Source organism: Thalassophryne amazonica, chromosome 10 (assembly GCF_902500255.1).
Source record: "Thalassophryne amazonica chromosome 10, fThaAma1.1, whole genome shotgun sequence".
NCBI classification, from domain to species: Eukaryota; Metazoa; Chordata; class Actinopteri; order Batrachoidiformes; family Batrachoididae; genus Thalassophryne; species Thalassophryne amazonica.
The window spans coordinates 39,597,504-39,614,033 of NC_047112.1; the positions used below are offsets into that span (position 1 = coordinate 39,597,504).

The window sequence follows — 16,530 nt, forward strand, 5'->3', positions numbered from 1 at the left end:
CTAAACTAGAACGGAACTCACCATGTAGCTAAAGTATAACAGGTGACTAAACTAAAATCCAGAATGAAAGAACAACAAGAAAATAAAAGGCAGACACTAAACTAGAACGGAACTCACCATGTAGCTAAAGTATAACAGGTGACTAAACTAAAAACCAGAATGAAAGAACAACAAGAAAATAAAAGGCAGACACTAAACTAGAACAGAACTCACCATGTGGCTAAAGAATAACAGATGACTAAACTAAAAACCAGAATGAAAGAACAAGAAAAAATAAAAGGCAGACACTAAACTAGAACAGAACTCACCATGAGGCTAAAGTATAACAGATGACTAAACTAAAATCCATAATGAAAGAACAACAAGAAAATAAAAGGCAGACACTAAACTAGAACAGAACTCACCATGAGGCTAAAGTATAACAGATGACTAAACTAAAAACCAGAATGAAAGAACAACAAGAAAAATAAAAGGCAGACACTAAACTAGAACAGAACTCACCATGAGGCTAAAGTATAACAGACGACTAAACTAAAATCCAGAATGAAAGAACAACAAGAAAATAAAAGGCAGACACTAAACTAGAACGGAACTCACCATGTAGCTAAAGAATAACAGATGACTAAACTAAAAACCAGAATGAAAGAACAACAAGAAAATAAAAGGCAACACTAAACTAGAACGGAACTCACCATGTAGCTAAAGAATAACAGATGACTAAACTAAAAACCAGAATGAAAGAACAACAAGAAAATAAAAGGCAGACACTAAACTAGAACGGAACTCACCATGTAGCTAAAGTATAACAGATGACTAAACTAAAAACCAGAATGAAAGAACAAGAAAAAATAAAAGGCAGACACTAAACTAGAACAGAACTCACCATGAGGCTAAAGTATAACAGATGACTAAACTAAAATCCATAATGAAAGAACAACAAGAAAATAAAAGGCAGACACTAAACTAGAACAGAACTCACCATGAGGCTAAAGTATAACAGATGACTAAACTTAAAACCAGAATGAAAGAACAACAAGAAAAAATAAAAGGCAGGCACTAAACTAGAACAGAACTCACCATGAGGCTAAAGTATAACAGACAACTAAACTAAAATCCAGAATGAAAGAACAACAAGAAAATAAAAGGCAGACACTAAACTAGAACGGAACTCACCATGTAGCTAAAGAATAACAGATGACTAAACTAAAAACCAGAATGAAAGAACAACAAGAAAATAAAAGGCAACACTAAACTAGAACGGAACTCACCATGTAGCTAAGGTATAACAGATGACTAAACTAAAAACCAGAATGAAAGAACAAGAAAATAAAAGGCAGAAACTAAACTACAACAGAACTCACCATGAGGCTAAAGAATAACAGATGACTAAACTAAAAACCAGAATGAAAGAACAACAAGAAAATAAAAGGCAGACACTAAACTAGAACGGAACTCACCATGTAGCTAAAGTATAACAGATGACTAAACTAAAAACCAGAATGAAAGAACAACAAGAAAATAAAAGGCAGACACTAAACTAGAACGGAACTCACCATGTAGCTAAAGTATAACAGATGACTAAACTAAAACCAGAATGAAAGAACAACAAGAAAATAAAAGGCAGACACTAAACTAGAACAGAACTCACCATGTGGCTAAAGAATGACTAAAATGGGAAAAACACAAAATCAAAGATCAGGGCCAGACAGCAGAACAAAGAGAGGGAAGCAGACTTAGACAGGGGACAAAATATGACATGGTCAGATCTCATTAATGATTGCCTGACTACACATTTTAATTTATTTATGCCATCCTAAATACAAAAATGAAATTAGGCTTCTCATTATAAAACTGTCTAAAACTGTCTTTCTTAAAGTCAAACTTGAAGCAAATCTCTACAACTTGATATAAATTAATTAAAAATATAAAAGCCAAGATGATGGGTTGCATAAGTAATGGGCCCCTTTGGTTTAACACCTGTAAATAATCAGTTTTGTTGCCAGTTTCTTCAGACAAATCTCTGCATAGATAGATAGATAGATAGATAGATAGATAGATAGATAGATAGATAGATAGATAGATAGATAGATAGATAGATAGATAGATAGATAGATAGATAGATAGATAGATAGATAGATAGATAGATAGATAGATAGATAGATAGATAGATAGATAGATAGATAGATAGATAGATAGATAGATAGATAGATAGATAGATAGGCAAGTGTGCATACGTATAGGTCCTTTTTATTTTTTTCAAAAACTATATGGATTTCATTCATATGTTTTTACGTCAGACATGCTTGAACCCTTGTGCGCATGCGTGAGTTTTTCCATGCCTGTCGGTGACGTCATTCACCTGTGAGCACTCCTTGTGGGAGGAGTCGTCCAGCCCCTCGTCGGAATTCCTTTGTCTGAGAAGTTGCTGAGAGACTGGCGCTTTGTTTGATCAAAACCTGTGAGACACATCGAAGTGGACATGGTTCGAAAAATTAAGCTGGTTTTCAGTGAAAATTTTAACAGCTGATGAGAGATTTTGAGGTGATTCTGTCGCTTTAAGGACTTTTCACGGTGCGAGACGTCGTGCAGCGCTCTCAGGCAGCGTCATCAGCCTGTTTCAAGCTGAAAACCTCCACATTTCAGGCTCTATTGATCCAGGACGTCGTGAGAGAACAGAGACGTTTCAGAAGAAGTCGGTTTCAGCATTTTATCCGGATATTCCACTGTTAAAGGAGATTTTTTTAATGAAAGACGTGCGGACGGGTCCGCGCGTCGGGACGCAGCCGACGCGACGCGGCGGCACAGGAAAAACACCTCCGTGTTGATAACCATTTGTTAAAATCCAGTTGGCTTTTGATGGCTTTCAGTGGAGTGAGTATATGAGAAATTGTTTATCAGCTGGAGGTGTTCCAACTTGTCCTCAAGGCTTCCAACAGAGGTGTTTTTCCTGTGGCGGAGCGTCGCGGCGGCTGCGAGCCGACGCTGCAATCCGCCCGCACGTCTTTCATTAAAAAAATCTCTTTTAACAGTGGAATATCCGGATAAAATGCTGAAACCGACTTCTTCTGAAACTTCTCTGTTCTCTCACGACGTCCTGGATCAACAGAGCCTGAAATGTGGAGGTTTTAAGCTTGAAACAGGCTGATGACGCTGCCTGAGAGCGCTGCGCGACGTCTCGCACCGTGAAAAGTCCTTAAAGCGACAGAATCACCTCAAAATCTCTCATCAGCTGTTAAAATTTTCACTGAAGACCAGCTTAATTTTTCGAACCATGTCCACTTCGATGTGTCTCACAGGTTTAGAAAAAATTTTGATCAAACAAAGCGCCAGTCTCTCAGCAACTTCTCAGACAAAGGAATTCCGACGAGGGGCTGGACGACTCCTCCCACAAGGAGTGCTCACAGGCGAATGACGTCACCGACAGGCGTGGAAAAACTCACGCATGCGCACGAGGGTTCAAGCATGTCTGACGTAAAAACATATGAATGAAATCCATATAGTTTTTGAAAAAAATAAAAAGGACCTATACTTTACGGACAGACCTCGTATATGGTAAATGGACTGCATTTATATAGCGCACTTCCATTTGTGCTGGCAAGTGCTTTACTAATAATGCCTTATGCGTCACATTCACCCATTCACACAAACACAGTCACACACCGATGGCAGGGTGACTGATGACTTGTCCAAAGATATGTGGCTGAAAAAGTGTTGATTTACTGTAAATTCATCCGTTTGTACCAATAATGGTGTCATATGTAATTTTATCTCTGTATCTTTAACTTCAATATATGAAAACATTTTGTTTTGTTGCTGTTGTTCAGTTATTTAGGAAACCTTTGTAAAAAAACAAAACAAAATCAAAAATAACAAAAATTCTACATTACATAAATATTATTATACAATTTATTTATTTCCATGTATTTATTTCCAATTGTTTTAAATGATGTAAAATATAGGGATGCCAATAATTCTGACTAAAGGCAAACCAATATGAATTTTTGGGGGGAACTAAAATGATACAGAGATTAGGGAGTAAACAAAAAATTCTGATACCAATATATCTGCCGAAATATACTTAAAAAGGTCATGATTCCTAACATTTTATTATCAGACCATTATGAAAAAGAAATATAATTGAGGCTTGATGTTTTTGAGTTTAATCATGACCTTTATTATAAAAAAGTATAAATATGTCTAATAACCATCCGACATACCGATTAGCAGATGTTGTGTCTCATTGTTCAGCATTTGTATAAAAAAGTCTCCCTGTCTATTCTGGCCTCACCTACGTGGCAGCACATCCAAATAGACTTCCTGTCTAATTTGGCCCCACCTAGATGGTAGCACAGCAATCACTTGTCTTTTATAGCTATAAAATGCCCACTGTTATTGAAAATGAATGGCAGCTGGTCGCTTTGACTCTGTCTCTTGTAGCTAATGTAACCATAGAGTGATGGGGGTTCTAGCCATGCTTCATGGCACCATAAACAATGCTGTTGGAGCTCCCTCTGTTGGACAAACGATGTAATGGCACCATTAACAACTGCTAAAGTGTTTTCTGCATTGTTTATTTGGTAAAATAAAGTTTTCATATCGGTAAACCAATACTGATATGTTTGTGAAAGGCTCATATTGTCCGACGTCAGGCTCTTATCCTGACATGTACCGTGCAGCAAGAACACACAGAACAAAGTTTATGAATGAAACTGAAGACAGATTTTACTAAATGTTTGTATGCCCAAGAGGAGTAGAAAATGGAATTTTTGAATGCTTGACTGAGCCTTTTTGCTCCAATTGCATCAAATTGCTTCCGAATGTTTTTGAATCAGGATGTTGGATTACTCTCACTGACTGACCTGCCTCTGTCAGTGTGTGTGTGTCTACAGAATTTACATGCATTAAATACACTCTAGTGACAAAAGTATGAACATAGAAATGCAGTGAGAGCTTGTTAGTCAGGCTGTGAGACGGTACAGACACTGGGAGACAGTGAGACATGACTGTGTATTTAAGATGCAGTATGTGTGTGTGTGTGCGTGTGTGTATGTGAGTGCTGTACGTATTCAGTCAGACAGTCATAGCTTGGTTGGTGTGTGAGAGTCCAGTCTCCTTTTAGAGAATGCACTTAAAATCAAACTCTGAAAGATCTTTGAACTGTTTTCATTTTGTTATTCTTTTTTTAATAACCACTTCCCTTTGTCACATTGTGTTTTAGATGTTGTGTGTGTACTGTCAAGTGTTGGCAGGCACATCGGTTTTAGGTTTAAAGTCAGTAGTGAGTAATTTGTGGTTTTGGGGATGTGAACAGGTGTCTGCATGGCATGAATGGACAAACCAATTGTTTTAACGTGACACTTAGACCACATAAAGATGGAAGATCAAACAGGGGTTGATAGACCAGCAGGGACGGCGAGGACGGCAGACAGGCAGGAAGAGGTAAACTGGTCAAAGAGGACTGAAGACAGATGGATGAGAAAAAACTGGTGTGAGCCCTGACCTTCATTCCAGATGCTCAGTTTGACCTACTTTCTACCTCGCTCCTTCTCTCCTTCATTCTCTGCGATCCTCTTTGATGTCGCACCAGGAACCAATAAGTTCACCAGAATGCAGCTGTGCTGATTTCTATCTTTCCATCTGATTTTGTCCTTCAGAGCTGAGCAGCACGCCCTCCTTCCCCACATGTCAGTGTCACAGCCTTGGCTAACCAACCATGGAGTTTGTCTTTCATCTCCGCTGTGATAGTCTAACTTTCACTTTTTTTAATGAAGGCTATATTAACTCTGGCGCAACTGCAGTCAGCTTAATCAGAGTTTCACCCACAAGGGAAGCCATCATTAGTGTCTTTGAGACTGAAAGGATGAATGTGTTTTGTTGTAATGGTTTCAGCATGAAGTCATCATGTCTGATTTGTTAAGGGAATTTACTGAGATAATGTGACAGTTTTGTTGGAAAATACCAAAAAAAAGGAAGAGGTATCACTTCAGCAAAAAACATTTTGTTCTTGTAGTGCACATGCCTTTGCGAAACATCTGTTTGAATGACTGAGTGCATGAAGTTTGTGTGTATCTGCTTATTTTCTCAGATGCATTCACAATGAGTAGGAATTCTTGGAGCATGACAGGAAAGACAGGAAGAACAAACTCTGACTTTGTCTCCAAACAGTCTTACCTGTGCTGTCCCAATCACAACATTTTCAGCTCTGTCAACTCCAGCTCTACCTCCTGTCTTTTTGTTAGAGCCATAGACTCTAAGCATAGCTGGTCTCACTACTGTCTTGTAGGCTTTCCCCTTCACGCTTGGAGATATTCTTCAGTCACAAATCACTCCTGCCACCTTTCTCCACCCACTCCACCCTGCCTGCACTTTCTTCTTCACCCCTCTACCACACTCTCCATTACTTTGGACAGTTGAGTATTTAAACTCAAGTACTTCACCACCTCTACTCCTTGTAATGGCACTTTTCACCAGGCTTGCTTTCATTCACACACATATGTACTCAGAGCTGCTCCGACTGACTTTCATTCCCTTTCTCTCCAGAGAGTATCTCCACATCTCCAGGCTAGTCTCAACCTCCTGCCTACTCTCACTACAGATCACAATGCAATCAGAAAACATCATAGTCCATGGACACTCGTGTTTAATCTCATCCATCAACCTGTCCATTACCATTGTGAACAAGAAAGGACTCAGAGCTGATCCTTGACGTAATCCCACCTCCGCCTTGAATGAATGTGTTTAACGTGTGTTTAACGTGTGTTAGTGTTTAACGTTTTGTACAGCTCCCTATATGCCTTTTTCTTAGCCTTTGCCACTTCTCTTTTCACCTTTTACCACATCTCCTTGTACTCTTCTCCACTTTCTTCATCTCTCTGACTATTCCCATTGTTTTCATCAACCTCTCTGTCCTTATGCTGTCCTGAACATCATCGTTCCACCACCAAGTCTCCTTGTTTTCCTTCCACTGTCCAGATGTCACACCCAGCACCTTCCTAGCTGTCTCTTTAACCACATCTGCAATACTTATCCAGTTGTCCAGTTGTTTCGACGACTCTAAATTTCACACAACAAATTTCCTCTTTCAGCTTACACCATTTGATCCTTTGTTGAGCTCTCACTCTCTTCCTGTTTTTCACCTTTAAAGTCATCCTATAAACCACCATCAGATGCTGTCGAGCAACACTTTCCCCTTCCACCTTACAGTCTCCAATTTCTTTTTGGTTGCTTGCATCTCCTCCAAAGAATGTAGTCCATCTGTGTGCACCTTCCTCCACTCTTATATTAGGGGAGGTGATGGTCTAGTGATTAGGGCATTGGGCTTGAGACCAGAAGTTCTTCAGTTCAAGTCCCAGCCTGACTGGAAAATCACTAAGGGCCCTTGGGCAAGGTCATTAATCCCCTATTGCTCCCGGTGTGTAGTGATCACCTTGTATGGCAGCACCCTGACATTGGGGTGAATGTGAGGCATAATTAGTAAAGCGCTTTGAGCGTCTGATGCAGATGGAAAAGCGCTATATAAATGCAGTCCATTTACTATTTATATGTCACCATATGCTCCTCATTTCTCTTAAAGTACAATTGTGCTCAAAAGTTTACATACCCTGGCATACTCTGTTTACATACCCTGTGTATTGCCCCCTTTAACATCAATGACAGCTTGGAGTCTTTTGTGGTGGTTGTGGACGAGGCTCTCTGATGGTAAAGCTGCCACTGAATATGTCTTGGACTTTATTTACATTAATTACAAAGAAATACAAACAGTATGGCACTTTATGGTAAATCTGCATGGAGTAGACAGTTCTAAAAAAACTGAGTGACTGTGCAAGAAGGAGAAGAGTGAGGAAAGCCACCAAGACACCCAGACAACCCAGGAGAAGTTATGGGCTTATGTGGCTGTTACTGTAGAAATTGTGCACAGTGCAAGCTTTGCATTTTGCATCACTACTCTTAGCTTCATAGTGGAATAGAGCAGAGAAGGATTTTCTTTCGCCAAAACAGATCAAATCCAGGCTTGCATCTCAGATGTACCTTCTGGCAATTTGTAGCTAAACTTTCAGGTCTTCTTTTTAAGAAAATCCTCCTCTGTACCACTTCATCATGAAGATGGATAACTGGAGATACAAAATTGTTAAAGGGGGCAATACACAGTATTAAGAACAGGGGTATGTAAACTTTGGATCAGGTTCATTTGGGTAGTTCTCTTGTCCTTTTGATTTAAAAAGAGGAAACACAGTTGTTTGACAATAAATGGCTTCACCCAACCACTAATGATGAGTGAAACAAAAGTTTTTGTGTTGTCATTCATATTCTCTTAAAAATGGCCAAAAAAGCAAAAATTCTGCCAGGGTATGTAAACTTTTGAGCACAACTGTAAGTATTAATGACAGCCATTTCCATCCTTTTTGCAAAATCTACTATCATGTGCCCTTCCACATTCATGTCCTTGATGCCATACCTACCTGTTAGTTCTTCATCATCTCTGTTCCCTTCACCAACGTGCCAAAGTCAGGAATGTACTGGTTATACACCTATACATATACCTTATTTCATACCTTTATTTTTACAATGCCAAATCATAACATAGGTCATCACAAAGACGTCTATACCTTAACAACCACATTGGCGACAGTAGTAGTAGCAAGTCCTACATGGGCCCTGCGGCCCGTTGGTGCCTGTGCTTATCTCCAGATTTCGTAGTGTCAAACAGATGAGAGTCTATGGTTCCCTCGCGATAGGAGGCCAGTGTGACACAGGTTACTTCCACAGCCTAGGCTGGTATACATTTACAGCTGGATGGACGAAAACAATATAAATTAAATGTCTTGTTCACAAACAGTCTTGTAGATGGTTTGTTCACAAGCACAGGCAGGTAGCATGATAAAGATTGGCAGGCCAGCACATACCTGCCTACCAGTTGTATCGAGGTCATATCAGTCACTGAGGTAGATATCCTCCAGCCCATCCAAACCCAGGTGGACGTCAAATCTCTCTCCAAGATGCTCCATCATCCAGTAAAGTGAGTTCCCCAGGTTTAGAAATTCCATTACCGCCTGGACAGATATCAATACAATGTCCCAGCTGCTCATACATGCAATATCCAACAGTTCATCCCGCACCTGTTTGATATCCAAAACTTATTAAGGTCATGTCACCACTCAATCAAAGGGCCCACTGCAGTTCATGATAGTTCATACACAGTCAACATACATTTCCCGGGAATGGCTGTCTAGGAAGCTGATCCACACCAGATGAACTTTGCATGTATCAGAAGATATGCTGACAAAATAATCTTTCAGTTCCAGGAAAGTTCCCAGCTAGAACTGTTATACTTACCTAGCTACTGTAGCCTACTCGCTACAGTGCTCCCCATGTTAGCGTATGGAGTTTATTATCATTAGCTAGCTACCATTCATCATCTAATGTTTAAAAACTGTGTCATGCATAAGGCAATTCTGGGTAATATAAATACATTTCCTTCAAATTGTTAATTTATTATCTGGCTTCATGTTTCATGTATGGCTTGTGAATGATCAGAAAATGTCTTTTGCTGATGTGTGTTCATCAATAACAGATATTACCAACAGCTCAACCTTGTAGTTCTAACATTATATATTTGGCTTTGATTAGCTCCATGTTCAAAACAAAATAGCTACAGCAGAAGGCATCCAACTGCTTCCATTTCCATTCCTCTGTCTCTGATGTGACTGTGATCAAACGCTGAAAGCGCTGAAGGGAAATGGTTTCAGATGTCTGCTCTAATGCATGTGTCCCCAAAATTACTGAAATGCAAAACAATATTTTATTAGATAACTCCAAGGAACTTTTCCAAATGGAAACAGGAGTCAACACTCACTTACAAATCTTATACAAATATTTTCTCAGTTTCATTAGGTACGTTCCTTCAGCTTCTCTCGTCTTCACTCAGGGTCACAACAGCAGTATGGCTCCGCATGTTGATTTGGCAGAGGTTTTACACCGGATGTCCTTCCTGGCACAACTCCATATTACATGCCAGGTGGTCTTGAACCAAGACCCTTCTGCTCTGGAAACAAGTGCACTAACTGCTTGTCCATCAGACTGTACTGTTTTAGAAAATTAAATAATATCAAATAGTTGACTACCCCAGTTTGCTGTGCATGTATTTTTAGTCAGACGCATGTATGTTGCATTGTCTCTGGTGCAGTGATTGAAATGTGAAACAATCACTGTACAGCTCTCCACCAGTTCATAGTTAAAGCACTGGAATATACTTTGGGATGTCTGTCCAGCAGTTTAACATATTATCACAGAGATGAAGCACATTACAGTCATTACGATCTTATTGTGAAGATCCTGCTTGAAGGAAAGACTGAATGTGTTTTGCATTTTAATCTGAACATCTTTATTGGGAGAATTCTGAAATATCATGTTCTGACTGGTTTGTTACAGTGCTATAAAGTCTCATATTTTATCTCCTGGTAATCCTCACTGTATATACAGTCAGGGCCTGGTCCAAGGAGAGGTTAGAGCCTGTGGCAGCCAGTCAACCGGCCCATGATCAAGGTCATACATTCATTTCCTTGCGTAGTTGTACAGTGTCACAATTTTTGTGATTGTGCCTTTGTGCAGCACCACAATGACACTGAACTGAAATAATCAAGATGCACTTGAAGTGTAGACATTCAGCTTTAACTCAAGGTTTCACAAAAAAGGCATAAGGCCATTTATATACACCGTGCCTCAAGAAAGCTGTCTGTAAAAGTGATAATACAAATTATCAAGTCAAACCTCCCCAGTGAAATGAATAGGAAAGTGTGTACAAACTTTTGGATCAGCTGTTGAATACACCAGACTGAGCTGATCTCCTCTGATTAGTCCAGGGATAAAAATGGAAAATGTGCAGTACTTTGAGTCCCGAGGAACCAGAAAACACTGCCTTACAGTGATTGAAAAGCTTTGCAATGATGCATACTATTCTAAGTAGTTTTATTGTCATTATACACAAGCAAAGAGGAGAAAAATTGTTTAGAGATGTGAAGGATTAAAGCATTCAGTAACTTTTTTTTTTTGTCTTTTTCCAACCCTAAGACTACAGGACTGGGCCATGTTTCACCCAGGTGAGCAACCAGATGTGTCAAGGACAAATCACCGGGATTGTCTGCACCAAGACCCTGTGCTGTGCTACCATTGGTCGAGCCTGGGGCCACCCCTGTGAGCAGTGCCCCGCCCAGCCACACCCCTGCAGGCGAGGGTTCATCCCCAACATCCGCAATGGAGCTTGTCAAGGTCAGGAAAAAAAGCCAAAAAAAAAAAAAATCACAAGAACTCTCTTATTGTCTGTTTTTTGTTTGTTTGTTTGTTTGTTTTGTTTCTCCAATGAAGTTGGAGAAGGTTATGTTTTTGCCCATGTTTGTTTGTTTGATTGTGAGCAGCCTGGAGCCCACAATTTTTCATATATCATAATTTTTTAACTGAACATTCATATCCTGATAGGCAAGTGCAAAGTCAGGAAAAAATCACTATCTTTAACATTGAAGGAATTTTCAAAAATTCATAACTCTTGTCAAAAAAGATCAAATTTTTTAAAATTTGACAACGTTATGTAGGATGGTTTGACTACCATCCAAACCATCCTTCATAATGCTGTCAAATCGCCATCCTACATAACATTGCCATATCAGGGCCATCCAGTCTCTGTACTCACAAAGTGAGAGCTGTGCTCGGGTGCTCGGCAATAAGTCAAACTCATTTCCGGTGGGGGTTGGCCTCCGCCAGGGCCATGCCTTGTCACCAATTTATTACTATTTGCGGTATTCATGGAGGACTGCATATCGAGGTGTAGTCGGGGGAAGGAGGGTTTCCAGTTTGGTGGGCTCTCATCACTGCTTTTTGCAGATGATGTGGTCCTGTTGGTTTCATCAGCCGGTGACCTCCAACACTCACTAGACTGGTTCACAGCCGAATGTGAAACGGCTGGGATGAGGATTATCACCTCTAAATTTGAGGCCATGGTTCTCAGCAGGAACCCGATGGACTGCCTACTCCGGGTAGGGAATACGGTCTTGCCCCAAGTGAATGAGTTCAAGTACCTCGGGGTCTTGTTCATGAGTGAGGTGACAATGGAGCATGAGATTGGCCGAAAAATCGGCGCCACAGGGGCAGTGTTGCATTCAGTCTACTGTACTGTTGTGACGAAAAGGGAGCTGAGCCAAAAGGCGAAGCTCTCGATCTACTGGTCAATCCTTGTTCCTACTCTCACCTATAGTCAAGAGGGTGGGGTCATGACCGAAAGAATTAGATCACAGGTACAAGCGGCCAAAATGGGCTTTCTTAGCAGGGTGGCTGGTGTCTCCCTTAGAGACAGGGTGAGAAGTTTGGTCGTCCGTGGGGAGCTCGGAGTAGAGTCGCTGCTCGTTCGCGTTGAAAGGAGCCAGCTGAGGTGGTTCGGGTATCTGGTAAGGATGCCTCCTGGGTGCCTTCCTAGGGAGGTGTTCCAGGCACGTCCACCTGGGAGGAGACCCCGGGGAAGACCCAGACTAGGTGGAGAGATTATATCTCTACACTGGCCTGGGAACGCCTCGGGATCCCCCAGTCAGAGGTGGTCAGTGTGGCACGGGAAAGGGATGTCTGGGGTCCCCTGCTAGAGCTGCTGCCCCCGCAACCCCATCTCAGATAAGCAGTTGAAGATGAGTGATGAGTATGTAGGATGGTATCCTTTATCAACTGACAAAGTTTGATCCGGATCGGATCCGGATTACAGATTTTGTGCCCATTTAAATTTAACATTGAAAACCTCTTTTAATGTATAATTTACATTATTTCTTACTCAAAAATGCCCCAATCACTGTCATATTTGAAGGTGAGGTGCAGACTGACACTTACTGTCACCTGACAAAGTTTGATCCGGATCTGATCTGGATTGTGGATTTTGTGGTCATTTGAATTTAATATTGAAAAGCCCATTTGATGTACATTTTGCATTGTATCTCAATCCAAAGTGCCTCAATCACTGTCATTTGTGACAATCAGGTGCAAACTGGCACTCTAAATGAATCGGATAAGTTTTATCCTCATCTGATCTGTATTGCGGATTTAGTGGATATTTAATTTTAACATTGAAAAGCCCTTTTGACCTATATTTTCTATTATATTTTAGCTTATGAAAAGTCACTTCTATCAAGACTTTGACCTTGAAAATTTTTTTCCAACGCATAATTTTGTGGAATTGGAAACGAGCGCGGTGCTATATTTTTATTTCTTTTTTTTGTATCTTCCCGGTGGATCTTCTTTTCATACATTCATTGTAACAGTGATGAGGGACGCGCTCCAAAGTCCACATACACATGATCAAAATCATCGCTGTCAGAGTAAACACTGTGTTTTGCACCGCTATTTTATCCGTCATCATCTCAGGAGTGATTCCTATCCAAAACAGCCTTGAGGGAGTGTACACAACACCACACATTCACTGACTAACTTGTACTGTGCATGACGCATCCTGTCTTATTAAGGAGGACCTGCAGGGCCGCTGCTAGGGTTTTGGAGGCCCTAAGCATAACTGGTAAGGGAGGCCCCCCCCCACCCCCATACAAGAGAACCCCCCCCCCCCACATACACACACACACACACACACACACACACACACACACACACACACACACACACACACACACACACACAAAAGTTCTACTCAAACCGTTACTATTTATTAAAGCGTTTAAGTTTATTGTTTAAAGCTACATCAAATCAGCAAAGCCAACGCAACCTAGCTTAAGCAGCACCACTGAACATTAACACGTACTTACCACCAAGGGATGCACGGGCAACATCTTTTTGTTTCTTTTTCCTCCGTTTTTCAGCTCCAGACTCCTGCTGTAGCTTCATTGTGGCATAGTGGCAACTTGTCGTCTCGTGTCAGAATCGAATATGGGCTAGCAGTGCTACTTCAGTTAGGCGCAGGGTTGCCAGATTGGGTGTTTTCCCATCCAATTGGTTTGTTTAGGGTAAAAATATGGCACTGGACGAGTTTTTTGTATAGAATTGCCACACACATTTTAACAATCAGTTCAAATTGCGCAGGTTTTAGTGCCTCCATGCATTTTTCAGCATTTATTGGACTGGAAATTGTCACATCTGGCAACATTGGTTAGGCGACACAGTGAACAGAGAAAGACGCAAACAGGGCTGTACCATTTCAGGGAATTGGCGCGGGGGTGGATGGGGGCTTTATATTAGGCAAAAAAACTGTTAATTTGCCCCAATTAAGTAATGGGGTAGGGGCATACACAATGTTTAAAGACAAAAACGATGGGCCTATTCATAAATAATTCATACTGATTTTGAAATGTAATAATCAGTGTTGCCACAGTTACTTTGATAAAGTAATCCAATTACTGATTACTGATTACTCCTTGAAAAAGTAACTTATTTACTTTACTGATTACTCAATTGTAAAAGTAACTAAGTTAGATTACTAGTTACTTTTTTAGTTACTTTCCCCAGCTGCCGACAACAACCCTCTGCCACCTCAACATGACAATGATACCTGTTTTGCCAAAACTCACTTTATAGTCACTCTTTCTTGACTTCAATGAAAATAAATACTTGTTTTATAAAAAGTAAAATAATCTCTCTTGACCTCATATTTAACTGTTGATAGCACTGTAACAGTAAAACTTGCAATTTCTAACCTACATTGTTTATAAATGTAACTATTAAATTCTAACATTTTTCTAACATTTAAATTCTCTATAAACATTTTACTTGTCAAAATTATTATTATTTTAAGTAGTATTAGTAGTTGTAGTAAAAAAAAAAACGGCTTCAAAACTGGACCTTTAATCTAGGGGTGTTGTGGGGGAGGGGGGCACATCCTTGCCCCACGCCCCCATTCCTTCTGGATTCGCCCCTGCTTTGGCGTTGGAGCACAAAGAATGGATAACATTTATTTATGCAGAAAACATGACCAGATTTACAGGTAAGAAAGTTTTATTGTGTTTTCACATCATGTGGTCCTTAGAAAGAGAGTTTAGGTGCATTTGAGTGGAAAATAGTGTTAGATGTTGATGCATCGCGGAGGATCAGCTGTTTTTAACGAGACGATACGGAGCGGCTCAGCTCAGAATTATAAATAAAGGAGAAAAATAAAGCATAAAAATGACTTTGTAAAGCTCAGTGACGAGTCGTAGCTGATGAAAAGCTCACAGCTCGTTTAAAGTGGGCAGTTCAGTCGAACCCCGACCTCCTGCCCACGGACCAAGTTTAATGCTGCTATCGACCCACAATGAAAAATAATAGTAACGCACAGTGACATGGAGAAGTAACTTTAATCTGATTACTGATTTGGAAAGATTAACGTGTTAGATTACTCGTTACAAAAAAAGTGGTCAGATTAGAGTAACGCGTTACCGGCATCATTGCTAATAATATAATAATTTCAACACATTTTTCAGTCAACTGGTAAACTAGTGCAACATGGTTGGTGGCCCACGCAGGCTGCGTAGTCTGTTTATGCCGAACGGCGGCGCTGAGGACCTGCGGAAATGTGCCTTTACAACCCAGTCAGACTTATTCTTGTTTGAACCAAAAACACTTGGTGTAATTTATGACTTAGTATACATATGAATTAGCGTCAAGTTGTACCCGATGTACCTGAGGTATTCACGCATTCTATTTTTGTCTGAAGTATTTTGTATTTCAGGGTCACTTATGGTGTTTTTTTAAGGCATATTTATTCCTTTATATTATAACAATTTCATTTGAGTGCATCAAGAAATGTCCGGGCAGACCTTAGAGAGTCATGAGGTCATACCATTGTAAGAGAATGAAATTCCAACACTTTAGGGACCTTCACTTTAGGTTTTACAACACTTTATGAACAAAATAAGAAGCAGAAACTAAAATCTTTCAGTTGGTAACAGTTGAATTACGCAGAACTAAAGTAAGTTAACAAGCTGAAATAAATACAACTTGCTATGTAAGCATGATCCAACGTGTAGGTACCTCAGTGTTGAAGATCTCAGCAACTGGAAAAGCCCATGGATGCCCAGTTTTAAGACAGATGACTACTTTCAGGAAGCGGGGATGGGCAGGTTGTCTGTCTGGGTGGTTGTCGATCAGGATACACAGAACGTTCCATAATATGGTTAATGTCAATTAATTTGAACAACACAGCCACCAGTGTTGCCACAGTTACTTTGAAAATGTAATCCAATTACTTATTACTCCTTGAAAAAGTAACTTAGTTACTTTACGGATTACTAATTTTTAAAAGTAACTAAATTATATTACTAGTTACTTTATTAGTTACTTTCAGCAGCTGCCGACAACACCGCCCTGCCACCTCAACATGAAAATGACAACCTGTTTTGCCAGAACTCACTGGATAGTCACCCTTTCTTGACTTCAATGAACATAAATACTTGTTTTATAAAAAATAAAATAAAGACAGTCTTTCTTGACCTCATATTTAAATGTTGACAGCACTGTAATGGTAAATGTTACATATTATAACCTACATTGTTTATAAATGTAACTATTAAATTCTTTATA

General features: G+C 40.0%; 1 protein-coding gene across 1 annotated transcript in view; it reads left to right on the top strand.

Moving 5' to 3' along the window:
• Window positions 1–16,530, top strand: part of fbn2b (fibrillin 2b) — a 229,559-nt gene that overhangs the window by 102,355 nt on the left and 110,674 nt on the right. Inside the window, exon 7 of the mRNA XM_034179854.1 lies at window positions 11,068–11,265. Within this exon, the coding sequence (XP_034035745.1) occupies window positions 11,068–11,265 (198 nt within the window). The remainder of the gene's footprint in view (window positions 1–11,067; window positions 11,266–16,530) is intronic.